The sequence below is a fragment of the Natrix helvetica genome (assembly GCF_964273705.1).
Source record: "Natrix helvetica genome assembly, chromosome: 10".
Taxonomy (NCBI): domain Eukaryota; kingdom Metazoa; phylum Chordata; class Lepidosauria; order Squamata; family Natricidae; genus Natrix; species Natrix helvetica.
Window position 1 is genome coordinate 21905964 of NC_138561.1, and position 24620 is coordinate 21930583.

Sequence of the window (24620 nt, forward strand, 5' to 3'; positions counted from 1 at the left end):
GCGTTCTGGGATTCCTTGATGGTTACCCATCCAAATGCCAGCTGGGCCCAACCCTACTTAGTTTTCAGTGCCATGAAGCTTTTGAGATTTATTTTCCCAATTGTTTCTCTCTCCAAAAATACTTGGAATGAACATCAATGTGATACAGCCCATTGCTAGTTGAATGCAAAGAGATAGGAATAGGAATTCTTTGGAAGCAGATCCTGCTTTCATAGACAGGATAGCTGGGCTCGTCCTTTGCACTACGCCCAAATGGGATTTAAATCTCTGCATTGCATAAACCAGGGGTTGTGATTTCTAAATACCGGTTTTATGACTTAGCAGCGTTTGTGAATCTCCCCAGTTTGATTTATTTAGCCTACTGTGATTAAAGTATGGCTTAGCATGAGGTACAAAATTAATCAGAACATTGTGAACAGCAATAAAGTTTATGCAGAGAATAAGAAAAATGACCTGGATGGAGAGGTGAGGGATGTATTGTGGCCAGGGAAACGGGGGGTGGGGTGGGGGGATGACATATTTGAAGTCTACAACAAATAGATAAATATTTGGAAGCGATTCAGGCAGACTCTTCCCTAATTCACATATAAGTATAAGAAAGGGGAGGAGGCGCAGCACAATCAGATCTCCAGAATTTTATTATTGTAGCCAAACACAATAAAATAGTTCTAGCCTTCCCATGGAGTTGATTTCTTGGCCTGGTCTACCTAGGCAGGCTGTCATTTGTGTATGTGTGTGTGTGTGTGTGTGTGTATGGTGGGGTCACACCTTTAATGCTAAAAACGGATAGTTCTGGGGTGAAAGTCTGTCCTTGCGCTTACTTCCTTCACCTGTAGAATGGTTTGGTATTCAAGCTGCAGCATCTCCCTGGAAACGTGATCAAAACTCAGATGCTTGGCAACTGGTTCACATTTAACGACGGGCACAGTGTGCCGGGGTCACGTGATACCCCTTTTATGACTTTCTGATGAGCAAAGTCAACGGGGAAATCCAGATTCACTTAACAACTGTGGCCAAGAAAGGTCATAAAAGGGAGCAGGACTCAATAAACGTCTCGCTTAGCCACAGAAATCTCGGGCTCAACTGTGGTTGTAAATTGAGGACTACCTGTATTAATAGAATGTGTGCATGATTCTGATTTCCCTTTGAGCAAAGCCAAGACGAAAAGGGTGGGGGGTGGGGGGGTGGGAGAACCGATTTGGCCGGGTCCCTTTCCTAATTTATGGATCGAAAGATTCTTTCCCTTCAGCCTCAGCCCAGCTTCCAACTGCATTTGCAGCTCGGGACATGATGAAACCGTAATCCTTGCACAGCTGTTTTATTATGTGAAGGCTGGCCCTGGCCCAAGACTTCTGAGAAATGGCAAAGTTAATTTGCCAAAAGGAGAGAAATGGCAACCACATGCCCTCAGTCTCTTGCCAGATCGCTTGGGCCCCTCGACACAGCGCAAATGCGCTCCTAATCCTTTCACGGTGATCCGAATTTCAAGTGAATCTTTCTTGGCGACAGATCCTCTTGAATAAATAACTCCCATCTCTTGCAGTGTCCTCAGTGGGAAGAATTCAGAAAGGGTTTTTTCTACCCCCCCTCCCACCCCCAACTGAACAGCTGTTGCCTTGGCTGGCTGGGAAACTCAAAGCAATGTCATAGATCAGGGGTCTCCAATCTTGGCAACGTTAAGATTTGTGGACTTCAACTCCCAGAATTTGAAGTCTAGGAGTTGAAGTCCACAAGTCTTAAAGTTGCCATGCTGGCTGGGGAATTCTGGGAGTTGAAGTCCACTCTTCACCTGCATATTCCAACTGCATCCCACAAGTGAACACAGAGAGAGGGAGGGAGGGAGGGAGGGAGGGAGGGAGGGAGGGAGAGAGAGAGAGAGAGAGAGAGAGAGAGAGAGAGAGAGAGAGAGAGAGAGAGAGAGATATGAATTCAGTTGACTTTCATTCAACCTGAGTGCTTCATTTTGCATTGGCCTTTCAGAAACAAATAAGATTTTTCTCATCAACCAAATTTCACTCCAGATATCAAAGGGAAAAAACCACAACTAATCAGTCTGTCATTCTATTCCTCACTGTTTGTGTCCCATTCCTCTTTTCCATATCTGGGACAAATTTAAATGTGACTTCTTCCCATCATCTAAAATCAGTTTGGGAACCTAGAAAACTCCCCTGATAGAACTTGCAGTAGTCCTTTACAGGAACCCCAGAAGGACACGGTTATAAAATATTTGGGTATAAAGTGGAATTCAATATTGCAGGAGCTGAATTGTAGAAACTCTAGAAACTGGTTTCGTTCAAATGGAATCATTTCCAAGTCATGTTTTGTACCATTCAGCATAAGTTTGTAAACATGTCCACGTGTCTTAATTTGTTTCACTACGAAGGCTTTTTCGTGAGTACGGTGAACATGCGGCTTAAGCATGAGTTAAAATGCTAAAAAGAGGAGACATAATCCAATCCAACATAAGCACCGCTGAGCACTAACCGTTCTAGGGTGCTTAACTCTCATGAAATCAGTGGTGGCTAAACCCACTTCATCTTGACTGCATTGATCTTAATCTAATGAGGGAAAAGTCTCACATGACCCCCAAGCTGAATGGGGGTGTTAATTTCAGTCCTGAGAAACTTTCTCCCAAAGACAGGATGACAGTGGTCTCCAGCTGAGCAAGGGGACATTTGGTAAATGTCTATGGAGAGTCTCACTCATCCAGGTCACGGCTGTCCCAAAGGTACTTTTACAAGAGACAACTGGACTTTTTTGGGGTTTTCCTTGAAGACAAAACTGAAGAAGCTTCTTGGATGAGAAGTGAAAAGTCCTGTTGCCTCTTGAAAAATCACCTTTGGACATTTGGTAATTGTATAATATGGGTGCAATCACTGCCATCGCTTCTACATTCTGGTCCATCCGGAACTGCGTTCACCAGCCCTCTGTCTTTTAGATATGTAGGTTGAATTGCATTATTGTTACCTAAATTTGCTTTCTGTTAAGTGTCAGATTCTGGAGTAGGTCATATAAAACAATCCAGGAGATTACAATGCAAAGGAGTGAATAACTACGGTACTCTAGAAATGTCCCCCCCCCCCCCTAATATCAGTGCTGCAATACCCAAACTCTGGCAGATTGCAAACACAAAAGCAGTTAAAAACAGAGAATAACCAGGGGAACCTGGTCTAAAACAATCCTAACCATTACAAACAGAATATTGGGTATATATACAGATCTGCTACGTTTCACCAGTAATAAATACTTCAAAGACAGAAGAACATGTTTTGTTTTTCAAATCTGTAACTTAAACCGATTTAAATCCTGGACCATTTACCTGTAATTTAAACTACTGGATTTTGTCAGAATTAACTTCTGACTGGACATGCATAGATTTATACTGTGGTATTAAAATGATGATTGAGATTTCTTTAATGCGCTGATAATTTAAAGAGCAAGCAATGGAAGAAATGAGCTCTTGCTGGTTCATCTTTTAGGACTGTGTTCGGAGGTGATTGCAGTTGTACAATGGTATTTAGTGTCAATATGATGGACTTAGGAGTTAGCACTTACAATAAATTGAGGGAAAAGCAGACTCTCTCTTCCTTCATTGCACGAGTGAAATTGGGGAGTTTTCGGGGGAGCATCTAGTCAGTCTGAGTAGCCACACCAGGAATGCTATAGCCTCCAGTTGCTAAGGTCTGCTTGCCACTCCTGTCATGAAGCAATGGGGGGGGGGGAATTCCCCTATGCTTTGAAGATCAAATGGGCATATCTTTTTGTCAAATGGTGAATAATTCTCATGGGGCCGCCGTTTTTGATTTTTTGCAGAATCAGAATTGTATGAACTGACGGACCACCTTCAGTTGAGCCCCCACGCCCCTGTTTCTGAATGATGACAGAACAGGATTTAGCGGATGTCGTTCAAATAGCTGTGGAGGACTTGAACCCAGATCATCCAGGTATGTTTTATTGCAAAATCATAAAGGTAAGGGAGGCACAGAATAGAATAGAATAGAATAGAATAGAATAGAATAGAATAGAATAGAACACCTATACCATTTCAGACAAATTTCATTGGTATATGTTGCATAGAAAATTAAAAATGTAATATAACGGAACTTCTTTTTTATGATGCTGAGTAAAACAGCAGAGAGGCAACCTCACACTTAGCTTTCTTCACTGCCTCCAATTTTTCAGCTGTCCTGGAAATCTGGTATTTTACTGCTAACTTTGTTTTAAGACAGAAAACAAAGCAGTGGAATCTGTAGCATTGGTCTTCAGTAGGAATAGATGGGAGCATGCAAATGAATAAACAAAGGGGACTGCCACATCGGATCAAACCTATTTAAGGAAGCGTTCTCTAATTTAGTTTTGCCCAGATGTGTTGAACTAATTCTCATAATCCCAGCTCTTCTTTATCTGGTGGGTGGACTATCAAGGAAATTAAAATGTCCAACATCTGGCTGCTGATTCACTGCTGAAATCCTCTATGTCAGGAGCAGGGCTGGCTGGGGAATTCTGGGAGTTGAAATCCACATAGATTCCCTACAGTTGCGAAACACTGCTCTAACTAGTAGGTAAACCTAGCTGTGAAAACAAATTTTGGAGAAGAATTTCCTACACGGACAGGTTCTAGAATGCTGCTCTCCATCCAGTTTGTTGCTTTTCCTTTTAATTCCATAACCAAAGGGCCTTTGATGGAACTATTGAAAACGGTTTGCTTGTTTCTCTTTTGGTGCTTGCAGTTGTCTTGGAAAACCACGAAGTGACCGATGAAGATGTAGACCCTCCTTTGAAACGGCAGCGGATAGAAATCAATTGTCAGGACCCCTCAATTAAGGTTGTAGCCATGTACATGTTCGTTCGCATAATGCAGCTAATCAGGGGTAGAGAATAGTGATGCGTTTTGACGGTTTAAAGTGATTTAAACCATCCTGCCCACCGGGGGGTCTTTGGGGACATTTGGAGGGGCACGTTTGGTGTCCTGAAGGTTTGAGATAGACTTTATCATGGAAAGGCCTGAGGCCTCTTCTCTTGTACAGCTAGTCCTTGACTTATGACCATTTTGAAGTGACGATGGATCTCAAAAAAACACAATTCAGATTCAAAGTTCTGATGAACTGCGGTCCCCCTGCGGTCATATGATTGTATTTTGGGCACTTTAGCAAAACCAGTCTGCATTTGCAGTGTCCTATGGTCATGTGACTGTGGTTTATAATGTTTTATTGCTGGAAACCAGTATTTTGTTGGTTTCTGGCAAAAAATGGCCATTGTGGACAGTGGATTGACTCAATGACCACAGTGTTTACTTAATGACTGCAGGTTTGCTTAACAATGGGTATTTCCCTTAATGACCATGCAAGAAAAGTCATAAAATTGTGTCCGTCACCTGTCAACCTGCTTAGCAACTGGCATGACGTAGTATCTCGTAATTCCTGTAAGTCAAGAGCTACCTGTACTTTTGACACATATTATCACTGCAGCACAAATCCATTTTCAAGTCACCAGTGTATGTCAGAGGCATGTGTACATGGGAGGAGGGGGGAGGAGGCATGTTAGCATAATTACGGAATACTCCTGACTGGATAGTGGAAAATATTTTTTTCCCCATGAGTCAGAGAAGATTCAAAGTTAATAATTGTATTTCCCTGTACTCTCTGTGAGAATTACTAAGATCTTCCCTATGTACTAGAAATAAATTTCGATTGTATCAAACAACAAAGCTTATGGCTATGTCGACAGCATTTTAATTAAAAAAGCAAGATAAATAAAATAGTAAGAGAGTAATATGCTTAATGCGAATCTTCAATATTCTGCAGAATTTCCACTAAGAAGATTAGGAAACGTTTCGGGTTAAGTTTAGAGATTGCTGAGTTATAATGAAAAATAGCCTAGAAATACATATTAGGCGTTTTCTAAAGTTGTGTGTTTCATCTTCAGAGTTTGTAGGTCATTTGAACTCAGTTTGTTTTATTATTCTAATCATATCCACCAGAGAGTGCCCAAGAAGTATTTTAAAAGAAAGTCCCATCCAGGTTCAAATCAAAACAAGATCTATATTTTGCCCTAAATAAGTATCTCGTGTTTTTGAGTGGAATGCTTATTTTAAAAAGGCCCGCAATTATCTAGGTATGCCTTTAGAACTTAAAGCATATTTACCATCCCTCCTTTTTAGCTCTTGTTTCCAGAAACACCCAAGGCAAAACCCTTGAGCAGTTAATAATCATTTGAGCTGAAGATGAGTCCAGGGTGACAGCTGAAATAATAGTCAAGCTGGAACAACGTGGGCTTCGCTCCCTCACATCAAATGTATTTATTGGAAAGGATGCCACCAGATTCTTGACTGGGGGCCACCATAGATTCAGAGACTCTCTTCCCAGAATGTAGGCGAGCCTTTTAACCCTTGGATAGTCCATCCAAAGAGTTCGTTCTTATCCCAGACAGGCTGTGGGGCCGCACTTGCTTTCGCTGTTCCTTGGTGCCCTTTGCAGATGCCTATGTAAGGGCAAGCATAAAACAGAGCCTCCCTTTGCCACCTCACCCAGCTCACTCTGCTCCTCCTCTTCCCCAGTCCTTCCTGTATTCCATCAACCAAACGATATGCCTGCGGCTGGATAGCATCGAAGCCAAGCTGCTGGCCCTGGATGCCACCTGCAAGTCCCTGGAAGAGAAACTGGACCTTGTCATGAACAAGCAACATAGCCCCATCCAGGTGCCCATGGTGGCAGGATCCCCGCTGGGGGCCACCCAGACGTGCAACAAAGTGAGATGGTAAGTCTCCATGTGTCACTGCGTGTGTCTGCTGTCTCCTGATCAATTGTCTGTCCCGGTCAAGCAGGACAGAGTTGGGCTGACTTGTCAGGAACCTGGCATGCAGCTTTGAATGACAAACTTTTCTTCCCCCTTGAAGGCAGAAAAAAAGGATGCTCTTCGGTCTGTGACCAACTGAACACGTCTCTTTACCTTTGGGAGTAAAAAATTCAACCTTCTTAGAGTTTAAGCATGCTTTTAAACCTTCTGATTTTGGAAATAACCTCACAATTAACCATGATTATTCATTCTTCCAGCATGCAAAAACTGAATACATTCATTTGAACATTGGGCACTATCTAATAAAATGAAATTCAATGGTGAAAAGAATAAGGTTCTACATTTAGGCAAGAAAAACGAAATGCACAGGTACAGTATATGTGGTATCTGGCTTAATAGCAGTAACTGTGAGAGGGATCTTGGAGTCCTAGTGGACAACCATTTAAATGTGAGCCAGCCGTGTGCAGCAGCTGCCAAAAAAGCCAACACAGTTCTAGGCTGCATCAACAGAGGGATAGAATCAAGATCACGTGAAGTGTTAATACCACTTTATAATGCCTTGGTAAGGCCACACTTGGAATCCTGCATCCAGTTTTGGTCACCACGATGTAAAAAAGATGTGGAGACACTAGAAAGAGTGCAGAGAAGAGCAACAAAGATGATTAGGGGATTGGGGACTAAAACACATGAAGAACGGTTGCAGGAACTAGGTATGTCTAGCTTAAGAGAAAGAAGGACTAGGGGAGACATGATAGCAGTGTTCCAATATCTCAGGGGTTGCCCCAAAGAAGAGGGAGTCAAACTATTCTCCAAGGCACCTGAGGGTAGATTAATGAAAAGAAGCAATGGGTGGAAAACTAATCAAGGAGAGAAGCAACTTAGAACTGAGGAGGAATTTCCTGACAGTTAGAACAATTAATCAGTGGAACAGCTTGCCTCCAGAAGTTGTGAATCCCCCAACACTGGAAGTCTTTAAGAAGATGTTGCATAGCCATTTGTCTGAAATGGTATAGGGTTTCCTGTCTAGGCAGGGGGTTGGACTAGAAGACCTCCAAGGTCCCTTCCAACTCTGCTATTGTATTATTATTGTATTATTTTTGATTTCTCTTTTGGAAATCCTCAGTGATTTTCACATTTTTTTAAAAAAAAAAATTGAAATGGGAATAACAACACTTTCCTATACAGAGGGATTTGTTTCCCTTAGAACAAAATATTTAGAATTTCAGTTTCCTTATTGTAGATAACCTTTAAGATAGAGTCACTTAGAGTGCTAAATTTGGTTTGTTGTAACCATTTTTTGAAAAGATGGCTGCGTTCACACATACAAAACCAAAGCCAAACAGCCAAACCCAGCTAAAATGTACACATCCTTCTCTTTAACTTCATAGAAAGCAGATGGCAGGGTATGTTAACATCAGCGTGAAGATACACTTATTAAAAGTAGTTACTTTAATGACAACTTTTCCTATGGGGTGTGTGTTTAAATCTCTACTTTGCTTTTGTCTTTGGTGGGTTTGCTAGAAACGTGTTTTGATATATAGACCTTCATTGGAAAGGGAACAAAGTATGTCCAGTGAGCGTTATCACAGATTTGAGTAATTTGAGTTGATTGCATTTTTGATGGATGTGGTCTGTGCCTCAGGGCTGGATTTTGCCTAATGAAGTGTTGATGGGTATTCTGAAGCTGTTTATGTCTCACCAAGGGAGATATTTTTGTGAAAAATGCTTTCCCCCCAGGTGCACAGAACAGTTTTGTGAAATGAGCTTGAGCTATATATTATAAATTATGATGCGTAGTCTTGCTCTGGTTTTGTGTCGCCATTAACAGCTGTGTTATTTCATGGGTTCATCATTTATCATTAGCGTAATAACAAGAGTTTATTAAAATTAAAGTTTCCAAAGGAGAAAATAGAAATAACATGCTCTTTAAAACCAAAACAATGCTAAGATGGGAGGGGGGGGATTACGGTACTTGCTTTATTTTTAAAACCTTCCCTTAGATTTATATTCAGTCCTAAATTGCTTTGCCCTAAGGTAAATAAACTGACTATGGATTTTATCTTCCAAGATGCTATTCGTTTTAGATAGCAATTCAACTTTGCGGTAGAGAAATAGACAGAAGTCACATCTCAATAGCATCATCCAATTTTTTTGCCAGTCTGTAGTGTATGACTGCAAAATACATATTTTTTATTTTTGCTATTACTTCTTGATCATCACCATTCAGAAAGGGAGAGAAATAGTAACTGGAAGTAGCTGGACTGCTAAAAAAACTGCTGGGTATTTGTTTTTGTCAGTATATATGACATGCTCTCCTCCATGTGGCTTGCTGGAAAGACATGAGGCTGGTCTGTGAAAGCTGCTTCAAGCCCTTTTCTCAAAATGTCTGAATTTCCCACCTCATAGGACATAAAGAAGGGACGTGGTGGCTCAGTGGCTAAGATGCTGAGCTTGTTGATCAGAAAGGTCGGCGGTTCAGCGGTTCAAATCCCTAGCGCCGCGTAATGGAGTGAGCTCCCGTGACTTGTCCCAGCTTCTGCCAACCTAGCAGTTCGAAAGCACGTAAAAAATGCAAGTAGAAAAACAGGGACCACCTTTAGTGGGAGATGAGCACCACCACCACCTAGAGTTGGAAACGACTAGCACATATGTGCGGGGGGAACCTTTACCTGGGACACTGGTGCTTTCAAGTTTTGAAATGGTAACTGCAAATTGTGTTTGGAGAGCCTTGATACAAAAATGTCTGTCTTTAATTCATCTGGCTTAGTTCACTTGCACAGGGCGTGAGGGTGAGCTGATCCTTCAGCACTTATGGGGGAAAAGAGGCTGAAGAAGTGACTAAGCACAGTGTAAGGCAATGCCAAACCTGGCAACTTGGAAGATTTGTGGACTGCAACCCTCAGATTTCCCCAGCTGGCAGGGGATTCCCTAGCTGAGGAATTCTGGGAGTTGGAGTCCACACGTCTTGAAGTTGCCAAGTTTGGAGACCATTGGTATATAAGGTCACAAGTGTGCAGCTGGAAGGAACTTATCTCCAAGAAAACAAAATGCAGAAAGTGTGAGGTTTCAAGTTCAAGTTTATTTGATTTATAGACCGCCCCCTCTCCCCAAAGGGACTCGAGGCGGTTTATCTAAAAAGCAGAAACAATTAAAAAATAAACAACAGGTGCATGTATGCGCCCATGTATTTTCTCCCTCTCCTCAGTCACGTCTGCATCCTTTGAGTCCGAAGGCACAAATGGGATTTTTTATTTGTGTTGCTAAATGGTTACATTGAGATGAAAACAAATAAGAAGAACCTTTTCGCTTTGCAGCAAAATCAGCATCTTAGAGACAAACACATTTGTGGCCACCTTTACAAAGGTTAATGCTACTCTCAAATGATACATATATGCTCAGGTTTTTTTTTAAAAAAGTATGCATTAAATTTTCAGCTCTGCCTAGTTTATTTCGGTTTTGTTCCTCCTCCTCCTCCTCCTCCAGTCTGCCTGTTCTCCCCATAAATTTTTCTGGCCCTGGTTGTCTTCAATTTCTTAGGAGTCTGGCTCTAAAATGATCTTAGTCTTCAAGAAAATATGCTGAAAGTTTCTTCCAGCATGGAAACTGGCAAAGAATGTGGCCTTTTTGCTTCAGCATGACATCAGATGTAGCCATCACAGTGGGTTAGAAAATGCCTTGTGGCATCCAGACTCATGATCTGGGAATTCTGGTCCAGCTTTTTGGGCCACAGTGCAAGAATGGTGAAGTCAGGCTTCTCTGCCTGACAGGTTTGTATTTCCTAAGCAATCTTCCTCCAAAGTGGCCCACCAACGCGGCCCCTAGGCAGACGCTCCTTGGATGTGTCACTTCTGACCCTAGGTCGTCTCTTCTGACTGATTCTTTTGTGGGCATTGCGGTTTGCTGATAATCTGTAAGTGGATGTCAAGCAAGGAAAAAGAGCTGCTTCCTCGGATTAACTCTCACATCTTTCATACTAGGAAGAGGACTAACAGTTGGGATCTTCACTATTTTGGCAAAAAGCAGAAGTTTAGATTTCTATGCTAAAGTTGACATCCAACCACATCTGCAATGTCTCCTCTGTCCTTTGTAAGCTAGAGAGTACGAAGGGAGGAATATATTAGGAAGGTGAAGACTTATTTGCTCTCTTACCAGCTGGAGTTCGCCTAATAAAAGGTCCTCATTATTCAAACCATCACTCTGGAGTCTCGAGAGGGATCCTTCCCTAGTAGGGAAGTTTACCATCTTGTATCTTCAGAATTGTTTGGCAGTTGCACATCCTTTCCTGCTCTGATTTTATCTGCCCGTAAGGCAAACTTGTTCCATCAAGACGTTAATAACTTGACGTGTTCAGCTGAGTGTCCCTGAGAGTCACTTACAGACTTTTATCTACTCAGTGCTTACTTAGGCAGACACCCATCAAAGATGTTGCAGTGGCAATCTGGTCCCCGTGAGTTTTCTAGGTGTAGCTGGGTGATACGAAGCATAACTTGTTCTGATGATTTGTAGATTGGGTCGGTTGGGTTTTGATTAAGGGGAGATATTCTGCAGTCGGTCTCTGGCATGCCAGCTGCAATGCTTTTGGAGCTCAGAAGCAAGAAACAAGGCAATGTTTGGGTAGATACCATCAATTCCATTTCATTCGAGTCATTCTGAATCCACTTTCCGTGAGTCAAAAAATTGTGATGACGTAACCTTAAACATATACCTTTCTCTTTCTTTCTCTCTCTCCCCCCTTATTTATTCAATCCTTTCTCATTGTCAGTTCTATGCAATGCACACTAGCAGATATACTGTCATTCAATCATCCTTTTTGAAGTTTAAAACCTTCTTATGCGCATCCCAAAGGTGCTTTTTCAAAAGGCAAATGGATTCCGTTTTTCCTTGAGACATTTCGCTTCTCATCCAAGAAGCTTCTTCATTTCTGACTGAAGAAGCTTCTTGGATGAGAAGTGAAACGTCTTCAAGGGAAAACCAAGTCCAGTTGCCTTTTGAAAAAGCACCTTTGGGCCAACCACCACCTGGATGAGTGGGAATCTCCTTAGACATTCTTAGGAGCAAAGCAATTTTTCTCATTTGGGGCATCTTTCTCTGAAGATTAAGATCCTTGTCTCCTTGCTCTCAGCCATTCTAGTTAGGTCTGAAATTAGAAGATATTCCACTAGATTGCATTCTTGAAACTTGGAGACTTCATTCAATTTCAATTTCATTTGAACGAAGTTCATTTCAGCTCCCTACTACAGTTCTGGAGATCCTGAGAAATAATTGAAGTTCTGCTGTTAAATCCCCACGTTTGGTTTGCAGTAGACAGAAGGGGGCAGAAAAGTATTATATATAAAACGGAGTCTTTGATGCTGAGAATTGAAAGGATTGCACAAGTTATGGAAATCAGGTTGAAAATTCCAACTATGAGGCACTATCTTCCTTGTAAAGTACTCATAAGAGAGGGTGGCGTTTTAAAGAAACAAAGACTAGAGTCTAGATAAATTCTACCTGGAAAGAATTGAGGTAGAGGGGTGTGTGTGTGTATGCCGTTGTCAATGAAGCATTGCCCATGCTAAATAAATATGATTGCTAATGAGGCTTTCCAGATGATCTGGAATACACAACATCTGTCCTTTATTCAAAATATTTGGCTGAAGAAGATCCCTGCCTATCGTATAAAGGCATGTGTGTTTTAAAGAAATTTAGCATTAAAAAGTCGGCTGAGTCCTGGATTGCGCTGAGTTCATTTGGGAGAGATTAAGGCATTAAGTTGAACTCAACATGCCAAAGGTGGTTGGGCGTCATTCCCAGCGAAGGATTCTTTTGGAACAAACGTCCATGTGTTTCACTGCTGATCTCTTCTCTGGCTTTAGGCAAATGTTAATTGAAGGGCTTCATGTTTGCTAATTGCAAAGAATCTCCCCAGACTCCTCTTACCTTCATTTGTCCATTATGAGCCAGCGACACGAGAGACGCTGGGCTCCATTTTAGAATGGCGCAGTTAGAGATGAGATTACTTGCCAGCCAGCTCTTGTGTGTTGGGAAGGATTTGAACCTGGGCCCATTTTGGAGTCCCCAAAGCTCTCCTCAAAACGATAGAGTACAAAGGAAGATTTGTAAGCCATTCCTCCAATGATCTTCCTGACCGAGGAACGAGAAACCTTCCGTGTGGTTGGAATACTTGTGGAGTGCAGGGATTGGTGGGTGGGGAAGTACGAAATTGAGGTGGGGTGACCGAACGGTGAAGGACAATTAACACAATGCAAAAACGCAAAACACCACCTCTTCCCCTGGTCCCCCTTAAGTTGGGAAATGAAATCAGAGATGAAGTTGGTCAGCAACGATTGCATTGATTAATGCAAGTAATTTAATTCACATTGTCGAAGGCAGCATTTCTGTACTGGGCTGAAGAAAACTCTACACAAGCAACACTTCTGTAGATGAATGGGTCCTTTTTTCATGAATGGATGCAGTGGGTAGCCTCCTGCGTTCGGTGGTCTCTTCCAAATAAGAATAAACCATTCCAGATTTTATTGACACTGGTTTTCCATACTGGTTGTTGAAGTTAGTCTTGAAACCAGTAAATCACCCCTTAACAAGGATTCTTTGTACAGCTAGAGTGGAGAACGTATGTATCCCACAAATTTGTTCATTTTTGCAACATAATTGGTTATTTTTTTAAAAGCATGCTTAGCATATTTTTGCTCTTTCAATAAGTACCGCTTTTTGCAAATTGACCACAACTTTGTAAATAATTCAAGTCCAAGAATGCTACTGCTAAGATGGTTGATTTGGTTTGATCTCCTTTGAAAAAAAGCATCATCATTATAATGCCTCTAGATGGCAAAGAGATGTTTAATGTGGAATTAAGAATTGCACTAAAATAGATCTTAGTGCAAGAATTTTTTTCTATATGTACACCAGGTATGCGTGGACAGGCAAACCAAGCTGATGCTGTGAGGTTTTACCATGCAGCTGTTCTCCCCTCTGTTATATGGTTTTATTTTAAATAGTGGGCACATTTATCTACTTTCCCTTTGCCTCTGTAAGATGGATGGAAGGATGGATAGCTTGATAGCTAGCGAGCGGATGGATGGATGGATGGATATATATATATATATATGGAGAGAGAGAGGCTATTTATAAGTAAGTAGCAATGTTCTTGGTCAAAGGACCATTAGTTTTTGGAGGTTTACAGGTTTATGGTGATCCTTACAGGACAGGGAAATTGTCTCCTGTGCCAGTTTAATAGAAAAGTATATTAAGTCTCTGGTTACCACACACAAAAATTGTGCCAGTCATTGCTTTTCTCCCTCCATCCCCAACACTGTGCTGTGTGGGAAGTGCTAATGTATAAAATTATTTACATCCATCTCTAAATAGTCTTTTAAGACATAGCTAGATCAGCAAAAGGCATCTGTTAACATTCTTTATGCAAAGTCACGTAAGATTATATTTACACAAGTGGAACAAAGGTTCATTCGAAACCAGATGCTGCCCCTCCTTTGCCTCTTTCCCCCGGCAGAGTTTTTCTATAAATAATCCATTGATCCGAGACCACGGTAGAGTCAGAGTTCCTGTCTCAATTTTTCCACATTGTGCTTTTCCATAATATTCATCTGCCTGCTGCTTATGAACATTTACCTTGGAGCAGGTGAGATGTCAGCTGATTTCTTCTGAATATATGTCTATTTGGTTGTTCCTGTCCTTCCCCTCCCTCGGAGCTTTTAATATGACTTCAAGGAAGAGGAGAGTAGTTCATTTGAGAGGAGGCCAGAAATCCTCCCCTCTTTATTGGCCACCCCCTGGGTGAGTGACAGGTCATTGGCCTAGAAAAACGGGACGTTAGTGGTGATGGATATGAGTTAAAATCAACTCTGGAAGGAATCTATGGGTGAAAAATAAACATGGTTTTTCTGCCCAATAAAAGAGAGGCCAAGATATGAGCATCTAAAAAAAATATACTGGAATCCCCAAAGCCCTAAGAAATTAATAACTTTGCTCAGGGTTTAAATAATCATTTTATTAAAATAATCATTTTAAAAACGCTGATTTATTTTGAATTCTTCCCCATGTTTAAACATAGGAACATAACTAATTCGAAAAGTATGTGTGATTAATATCTCAGAGTGAACAGAAGTTTCTGTATTTTTCAGCAGAAGAATGAAAAATGTCTCTCTTGTCTTGAGTGAGCTCACCTTTTTACTCTGGGTCACAGATGCCGTGGGTTGGCTGAGCCTCACTAGATCAGAGTGGTCTTCCAATAGTTGGTGGATTTGTAAAAACCAAAATACAGTATTAAGAAGACCCCCACCCTCTCCGCAGGTCAGTTTGCATTGAAAAGAAAGCATCACGGTTACCACATCCTCATCCATCAGATGAAGATTTCCCCCTTCTGGCGAAAGACTCAGTCTCTTTAACCGGCTTGATGATTTGCATCCTTCTGTTTAGCAAATAGATTTTAAGGCTTTGCCTGCTTGTAGAACGTATTCAAATGTCCTTTGAATATTTGAAAACATTCAAACATTCCTTTTTTATACCGAGATAGAGGCCAGGGTGCCTTCTTCACAATACGGTTTGCAAAGAGACCTAGGAACTTGAGTTGCTGTCTTGGGCTCGCGTCCTCCTTGGTGCTCATATATTGCAATGATTTAGCTCAGGGGTGCCAGCCTCAAGGCCCACAGGATGCTTAGATCCGGCCCACCAGAGGGCTGCAGGAAGCCATCGCGGCCGAAAACAGAGCCTCGATGAGTGAAGTCAAGCTGGCCATGCCGACTCAACCTCCCAAGGTCAAACACAACCCCAATGCAGCCCTCCATGAAGTTGAGTTTGACACCCCTGATTTAGCTAATCTCAGCTCTTATCCTGCCTAGCGTTGACTAATGGCAGAAAGAAAATAGAGCCTAGAGCTAATGGCTGCTTGTGTGTGCAGGAACTAAGAGGGAGATGACACCCCTCCCCCCCAAGTGTCAAGGTAACACTGATGTCCTTTGGGCAGTAGGACTTTTTATCAAGGGCATTAGATGAAATGATTCACAGAGCAAGCTCCCTGATAAATTTTGCTTTAGAAGTTTTAGAGCGGCTGGTCCCTCTCTTGATTTCTGGATTTTGCCGCTTAACCTTTAACCGTGCTCAGACATACAACATTAACGCCGGGGATTCTGTTATTCCCCTCCAGTTTTTAAGCATGGCTTGTTTGGGATGAGCCCCTTTGAATTCTAGCTCCGAGGAAGCAAAAGAAAACGTCATCCTATTATGCTGCCATTAATAGTTATTCCTGAGAAGCAGTTCAAGTCCATCTGTTATAGGTATATCTCAAACAAGGGTCATCTTGGCTTTACTTTATTTCAAACTTTTATACCCCCCCCCCTCTCCCAAAAGGGGCTATTTTGCAGATGAAATAATTTGGATGCCTTATCCCAACCTGCTCTTCTTCTTATCCACACTCACTCAGCAAAACTCGCCCGTGCCAGTTGCACGCAGATACACACACACCCAGAGGCACAAACACACGGTTTTTCCTCCTAGCTGCTGCTTAATCTCTCCTCCTGCAACTCCCCCTTGAGCTTCAGGTATTAATATCTGGAGCCATTTCGAGTGAAAGCATTTCCCCCTCGGTGCTCCTAATGAATCCAGCACGTGCCGTGTCTATCAATGGCTGCATTGAGACACTCATCCGTCCACGGAGCTTCCATAATCGCGTGACTCTTGGCACTTCTGTTCGTACACAGGGAGCTCTAAGGGAATGCATCCTGCACGTAGCTGCAGTCCCTTGGAGTACTTTTTTGCCAGGCTGAGTTGAAGAAGGGAATTGTGGCCACTTTAGAAAGCAGCAGCTAAACCAGGAGTCGGGGAAAGAAACGACGCCTTCTCTGCAGTGTTGGGGGTCCAGATTGAGTTTCTTCAGTAATTATTAATGGTGGACATCAAAGACAGGCCTTCCCTCTTTATTACGTTGATTAAATGCCACAAAAGGCTCACAATGAAATGGTCCAGACAAAGAGAGGAGGAGGAGGAGGAAGAGGAGAGGCCCCCATTTTATGTCAATCATCATTTATTTACTTATTTTCTGTTCAAAGGAAACTACAGAATGAAGTAAAACCTGGGTTCTCCATCAATTATATTGCAGGAACCCCTCTTGTTGCCATGGGTTCTTCAGGGGGTTCTTTAAACTGACAGCCTGGGAAAAGGAGCCGTGCGTTCTGCATGGCGGAGGGATGGGGGTTGATCAACCGTAGGGCATCCCAAAAAGTGGCAATGTGAGGGTTGCAAATGTAAAGCCTTCCCAGTGGAGCTGGAGAAGGTGTTGAAGCAGAGCAGCTACGTCTGATCCATGTGTCCTTAGATAGTCTTTTGGCATAACAATGTAGAACGAGGACATTTCCTATCCCCTTAGCAGGATGCACAATGAAACCTGGCCCTCTTTTTGAAGGAAGGAAGAAGTTTATTCTTGCAGGAGTGTCGTTTGAAGTTAGGTTTGCTTGCCTGGGGGTCCTATGATGAGTCTTTGCTCAAACTAAAACCACACGTGTTTTGGCTTCACTGTGGTGGGATTATCCTAAACCGTAATGGGCTCCTTGACCTTGGCTTAGAGTGAGTGACAGATGAACCCAGCCATAAACCAAGATGCGTGGCTTAGAGTAGTCTATGAACTAGGTCACTCAGGATTGCCCAACAGGCCAGAGTGAAAACATTTTCATTTATTCCCACAGTGGAGCTCCTTCACTGAGTGGAAAAAGAGCCCATCTATTTTCAACAGAGGAAGTTGAGTCACTCTTTGATTTCAAGAATTAGTAGACTAAATTCTCTCTCTCCCCATATATAGCTTGGATTGGCTAAAAAAAAAGATGGAATAATTCTGCCAGGGGTCAGAGGACATGACATAATTTTACTGAAGTAGTCAGCTCCTTGAAAGAATTACGAGTTCCAGAAATGGAACAGAGTTCAGAATATGATGGATTACGAGCTTTCGCATTTAATACATCACAAACAGCCTTGAAACCAAAAAAGAGGGAAACCTCTCCACAAATTCATGCTCGTAACAATTTCCACGGAGCGATTCGCTTAAACTGCCAGGTATGACTTAATGGATGGCAAAATAACTTTTTTGAATCTCATTTATTCTGGGTTTTCACCCCTCCCCTCCCCCTCCTTGTTTACTCTCTTTGCAGTGTTGTCCCTCAGACCACAGTCATTCTCAACAACGACCGTCAGAACTCGATTGTAGCCAAGATGGTGGGGCAGGAAGAGCCGTTAAGCCGAGCAGCTGATTCATTGGAAAATATCCTTAACAAGTGAGTAATGGCAGAGATCTCTCCCCTCCTTCTGTCTGCAGGCACAGAAAACTGCATGGAGGTCATCTTAACCCTTGCTCCAGCTAGCTACACGATGGACTGGATTTCCTGAGTTTCAGTTAAGAGTATCTTTAGGCCAGGGGTCTTTGGAGCCATGGTGGGAACTGGCTCGAATTTGGCTTGTCCCAGTTGATGTTTACTTATATGACATCACGGTAATGTGTTCCCATTTTTCAGGGTAGCTCCTGGCTGCTCCTTCCCTGGGTTGGGCCAGTTGGTACCTGATGGTCTCTATGGACTACAGAGAGTAGGGGTGCTGAAAGTTGTAATAGCAATAGTGCTTAGGCTTATATACTGCTTGTCAGCGTTCCAAATAGCATCCAAAAGTAAATCAGAGTCCAAGGTAAAGTACTGCTCAAAGTTCCAATTGATTAAGAGAGCCATGTTGGCACATCTGGGAAAACCTGAATGTGAAACCCGGTCCCCCCCCCCCCCCCAGTTGAAGGTTCAAGATCCTGTCCCCACCCCCACAAGCCCGTCTCATGGTCCAATCTCCCACTGCCATGCTGGCAGTTCCACTCATCCAGTTCTGGTCTGGTGCAGAGGTGCAGATGACCTTGGCTTTCTAGAAAGAATTTTGTTCTGGCTACATATCATCTAACTCCGTACAATCCACACTCCCATTTTCCCACCATAGAAAATGCAGATCAGAATAATAGAAAGTGTGGCAGGCCAAAGATCCGAAAGAAAAGATGGCTGCAGGTCTCACACTGCTTCACAGTGCTTTACAGCCCTCTCTAAGCGGTTTACAGAGTCAGCCTCTTGCCCCCAACAATATGGGTCCTTATTTTACCCACCTCGGAAGGAGGGAAGGCTGAGTCAACCTTGAGCCAGTCAGGATCAAACTCCTGGCTATGGGCAAAGTTAGTCTGCATTCCTGCATTCTAACCACTATGCCACCGGGCTCCTGTAAGACTTCCAATGTGGGCTAGAGAGAAAGAGATTCCACATGTGGACCCCTGCACTAATCCTGACACCTTCTTCTTCCTCTTCCTCCTCCTCCTCCTCCTCCTCCTCCTCCTCAGTGCTGTTCCCGGGCGGAGGCAAAACACCATTGTGGTCAAAGTCCCAGGTCACGATGATAGCCACAATGAAGACGGGGAGAGCGGTTCCGAAGCTAGCGACTCGGTTTCAAACAGCGGCCAGCTAGGAAATCAGAATATTGGGAACAACGTCACTCTGATTACATTGAATTCCGAAGGTAAGTAAATTGTCTTTGAAACCTTCGGCCTAATCCCAGTGTGGGAGCCCTTTTAATCTTAGGCCTTCTCTTTAAAATGCCATGTCTTGTTTGCCTCAGAAGAGGTAGCCGTGTCTTTAGCGTCTCATACATAGCTTGGCTTGGTCCTGGGTTGCAAAAATTCTGCTGTTAGCATCTATGATTTTGCCCTCTCATTTCCCAGGTTTTCAGTAAAAGCTTTGGAGGTCATGGAAGAGCATTAAGCTGGAGGACTCTGCTTTCTCCTTAAATCAAACTCACAGCCTGAGGCTTTAGGCAGGGTTCTTCAAACTTGGCAACCTTAAGACTTGTGGCCTTCAACTTTGAATGGTTGCTGAACAAGAAGTTACTAAGTGAGGACTACCTGTATAGCCAAAAGCCCTTCTCTGTCTTTCATGGTTGACAAAGCATAATGCTACCCCTGACAAAAGTGGTATCACTTCCGGTGATCAAGACCCTCAGAATTTCCTCCATGGGGGCTGCTCTGAATCCAGGTCGGTGACCCCACTATGTATGAGTGTGTTTGCAAACCCAACTTCATGCCTACAACGAAGAGTTGAAATCCACAAGTCTTAAAGTTGCCAGGTTTGGGGACCCCTGCCTTAGGGCTACATGGAGAGGTCAAAAACTTAAATATGATTTCCCAAACTCATTCTGAAACCGAACGGCTAAGACCCCAGTTGTGTGCTGTCCCTCATGTCTTAATTTCATTCAGATACCACATTTTGTTGGGTATGAAGCAGGAGATCTTGTAAGCAACATGTTGTCTTAGCATCAACTTTGTCTGGGCTTGGAAGCTCAGCTTTGGGTGATGGACCATTCCCTGGCTGTAGAGTGTGGGGGTGGGGGAGGCATAGACACCTCCCACAAGAAGAGAGTGCAAAATCACTTCTACCATGCTGCCCAGAATACCGCAAGATCGTGTCCAAGGATCACTAGAGTTGATCTCCAATTGAAGAATATTTTACTATCTATGCAGTGAGAGACAAATCTGGGCTTCAGCTTTCTTGCTGTTATGGATCTAAATCCGTGTTTTCCACCCTTGGCAACATTAAGGTGTATGGACTTCAGCTCCATGCTGGTTAGGGAATTCTGGAAGTTGACATCTATAGATCTTAAAGTTGAGAAACACTGATCTAAATAGATCTTTGAGTCATGCTTAGAACAGAATCCATTTCCAGGGCTATTTGTGAACCTCAAATTAAGAGGGTTCATTTGCTGTTTTTTAAAAAAGACACAAAGCCTTTCAAAACTCTGATCTGATTCTGCAATTGGGTCTCCATGTGGGAAGCCCAGCTCCGTGGAAAGGAGTGCATTCATTTAGGAAGCAACAAAAGATGCCAGCAGGCTGCCTGCTGAAACCATGTTCTGCCCTTCTGGTGAGCTTGAACTTTTCTGAAAGTAAACAGGGACTTTGGCAATTCTAAACAATATTTTCGAAAACAGGAAATTCCCATCGAAAATGTATTGTGTACACGATAGCCTTGTCAACAATTTATCAGTTTCCAGCCTTCCCCTCCCAGCCTCTGTCCTGCTCTTCAAATCTCAGAAAATCACCATTGCTGGAACTCAACCATATGGAATATGCCTCATGATTCCTTCATTTTATGATGCATATTAAATTCACATAAACTTCAGAATTAAACATTAGTGCAGGGCAGAGACAGCTGTGGAAAGAATATAGAGTTAAGATGACATTGTTCACTGAATTTGTTTGAGGGAAGGAGATGCCATAATTCTGAACCGTCAAGCCATCAAAGGTAAACGGTAGACTCAGTTTTTTTTGACAGCAAGCGGGGAGATGTGGTTGAAGATCAGGCCATTTATTAAAGCTGCAAAATTGGAGGGCTTCCCTTCAGCTTAGCTCACTTTTGTTTCCCCCTTAAAGAATGCAAGCACAAGAGTAGATTTAAGAATTCAAATTCTTCATTGTGTAAGAGTTTTAAAGCAATAATAATTTGTGGGAGAGTGTTCTGTTTGCAAAAATTCAGATGTAACTGGGATTATCTGTCTCCCAGTGGAAACTAAAGTCATTACCTAATAGTAGTTTAATTGTGTATGTGCTGGACAACAGATGAAATCTCCTCGCTCCAGTATATATAATAGTAAAGGCAATAATTTTGAGTCATTTTCTCAGCTGTTTATTTAAGAGAAGTGGTTTTTGATGTAGTAAAAAAAAAAGACTTCGTTGCAGCCTGACCTTTCCAGCATAATTTGTTGGCGCCTTTACAGGCAGGCAGATGTTGGCTTTTTAATAGGATTATTGTATATATATAAATGCTGGACTTAACCAAAGGAAAAGACTTGAGAATATATAGTTTCCTGATTGATCAGCCCAAAGCGGTACCTTTTAAGTAGGAATTTTTTAAATAAACTCATGGTATAAGTTTAGAAGGCTGTCTGGTTCAATTGAATTTCAATGTCTCCTTATACTTACGAGTTTTTCTGATGGTCAGACCTCGTTCTTCACCCTTTTCAGAGATTAGGCATGTCTATACCAAATCACCTAATTTTCTGCAACCTTGCAGAATTCCCCAAGCATGGACAATCAAAAATCTTCAGGTGATCTTAAGGTTTACCTTCTTGTTGTTGAAGGCAACAACTGACAAATCCTGTCCATTTATACCGAAGACCATCTTGCCTTCCATTTTAGATCACGTTGTCCGGGGTTTTGAACTCCAGCAGTCACTTCCTCCTTCGAATAAGACTTCCAACTTTCTTCTTTCAGGGTTTTAAAGAGTGTAGCATTTTCTGCAGGGCATGGAGATTGTGCGACTTCTGTAAATTTGGTTCATTTCTTGGCTGCATTTATGCAAATGAGTGAATGGGGGTTGATTCAGTAACATTAATTTTCAGAAGACGTGATCAACAAAAAAAACGTTAACGAAATAGGAAAAGTTATTAGTGTTCTCAGAAACAAACTTGGCCAGTCAGTGAGAGTTAATTAAAGAATGCAGCTTGTACTTTCAGATTGATTCCAGGCCTATGGATGACAAACCTAACCATTATATAAGCCTCCATGCTTGGAAGTTGGGCTATTTAGACACCCATCTGTGGAGAATTTACAATGCTTGAAATAATCCTTCATTTCAGCTGGAGAAATGCTTTTCTCACACTCACGGTGGTAATCACATTTTGCTGATAAAGTGGGAAGAGACCAGATGTTGACACAATAGAGCAGCAAGGTATCTCCTTGATCAGCAAAAGCAAAGTTCTAAGACTTTGTTCTAAGATTAATCAGTGGAACAACTTGCCTCCAGAAGTTGTGAATGCCCCAACACTGGAAGTCTTTAAGAAGAGGTTGGATAACCGTTTGTCTGAAGTGCTGAAGGGTTTCCTGCCTAGGCAGGGGGTTGGACTAGAAGACCTCCAAGGTCCCTTCCAACTCTGCTATTCTATTCTATTCTATTCTATTCTAAGACTGCTTGTGTGGTTGTGAGCTAAGGAGTCAAGGAAGCAGCTCACCTCTTTAACTGTCTTTTATAAATGTTTATCTAAATGATCTGTAGAGACCACCAGATAAATGAAAAAAGGAGTTAGCTCAACACGAAACAGATTGGTTTGTGGGACTCCTTCAAACAAAGATTTCTCTGGTTTTTCCCTGCCTTTTTTTAAAAAAAAAAACTTCTCTTCTTGTGTGACTTTCCCAATAATGGTGAATGTCCTAAAGCCATTTTCCTGCAAATGATTCCCACTGTCCCAAGAATGCCATGGTCCTCTTTCTCCTGAACATTTGGTGGTAACTTTTTACATGTGCTTAGAAACCCTTGAATGACATTGTTCTGCCAAAATAATTTATGGTTCCTGGCTTCCAAAGATTGAGATCATTTTTCTTGGATTTGTTTTCTTGATCGCATCTGAAGATCTGTCTTCGTCATAAATCATCTCCAATTCTCCATAATGTAAAAACAAACAACCAAGCACCCAGCAATCAGCTTCTCTTGGCCAAAGATAATATGCTGAGCGAACCAGCAGCCAGTATTATGGTAGGAATGGGATTTGCTGCGTTGGGGAAATCAGGGGAAGGTCTTCTAATGTGCTGAACATGAATGTTCAGGCGTTTAATCAGGAATGGGAGTTTGAAGTAGGAGTTCTGCTTTGGCTGGGACCAAGAATTTAACTGTGGAGAAAGGATTGTGGTGTAGGAATTGAGCCACTTAAAAGTTGCTCCTGTATAACACATTCAATTAACCAAACAGTCCCATATATGTTTACATCAAGGTAGTGCAGAGTCTGAAGAAGGAAAGAATTTATCCATACATACCACAGATTGGCTCAGGACCTGTCAGGTCAAATATGGAAGTCCTGATGTGCTCAAAGATGCTCCGATTACTCATGTTCAGAGTTTGTCACCTCTGAATTTGGGCTTTAGCAAAAATGCAACTGTTCCTTAGATAAATTATGCGCCTGGAAATCCCTCTCTTCATATAACCTGTCCAAAGATACAGCTTCAAAAAGTGGAGGCAATGGAAAGAGTCATGGCTGTCTCTAATCTCTTGTCTCAAAGCTTCTTGCCAGTCACGGTGACAAGCACAATGCTGGATTTCAGTGCCTCACATATAAAAATTGAGGCTTTTTATCAAGCTCGTGCTGCATAAATAAAGCCCTTAGACTGAGGGAAGTGATAAAATTCAGCTGACACACAGAGATTTGAATGAGCATGCAGGAGCATAGAGCTTAAGCAACTTCAAACAGAAATAAAGCTACTCTCTCCCACTGTGTTTTTTCCCTTCCAGGATCTTCTGATAAGTCTTTTTATTGTCTGGGAGAAACAAGGAGGAAAATTAACATGAGAAATATAAAGAATGTTGACTACTGGGTTTGATTTTCATCTGCTCTTCAATGTTTTCTACTTTGAATATTCCCAGGCAAACACACACAGGTGCAAGTACACACACACACACAGACACACACACACACACACACACACATGTTTGTCTTGGTCAAGGCTGTCTATTCCTACCCTATCACAGGTATTTAGTTGTCCTCCATCCTGGAAGAACTTCCTCTGTGATGGTGATAGCATGCAGAAAGCTTTCTCTGGGTGCATATGTTTCTTCTCAATTTCCATGTGAAAGGGTGACAATGGATGGAGAAGACCTTTGTCGACAATGTTGCTAGAATGGGCTCAAACCTGCAACCCTCAGTTGGCTCCACAGATCCTTAAAGAGTTGGTTTAGTTTAGTTTAGTTTATTGTCATTGCACCTTGTACGACGAAATGAAAGCCCAACTTCAGTGTACAATGACAGTTCAGGTTGTGGTTGTTAAG

General features: G+C 42.2%; 1 protein-coding gene across 4 annotated transcripts in view; it reads left to right on the top strand.

Moving 5' to 3' along the window:
* BANP (BTG3 associated nuclear protein) overlaps positions 1–24620 on the top strand; it is an 84387-nt gene that overhangs the window by 5646 nt on the left and 54121 nt on the right. For all 4 annotated transcript variants that reach the window (XM_081963606.1, XM_081963608.1, XM_081963609.1 and 1 more), the window contains exons 2-6: positions 3814–3944; positions 4731–4825; positions 6557–6756; positions 17949–18071; positions 19157–19332. In XM_081963606.1, the coding sequence (XP_081819732.1) occupies positions 3875–3944; positions 4731–4825; positions 6557–6756; positions 17949–18071; positions 19157–19332 (664 nt within the window). In that variant the 5' untranslated portion in view covers positions 3814–3874. The remainder of the gene's footprint in view (positions 1–3813; positions 3945–4730; positions 4826–6556; positions 6757–17948; positions 18072–19156; positions 19333–24620) is intronic.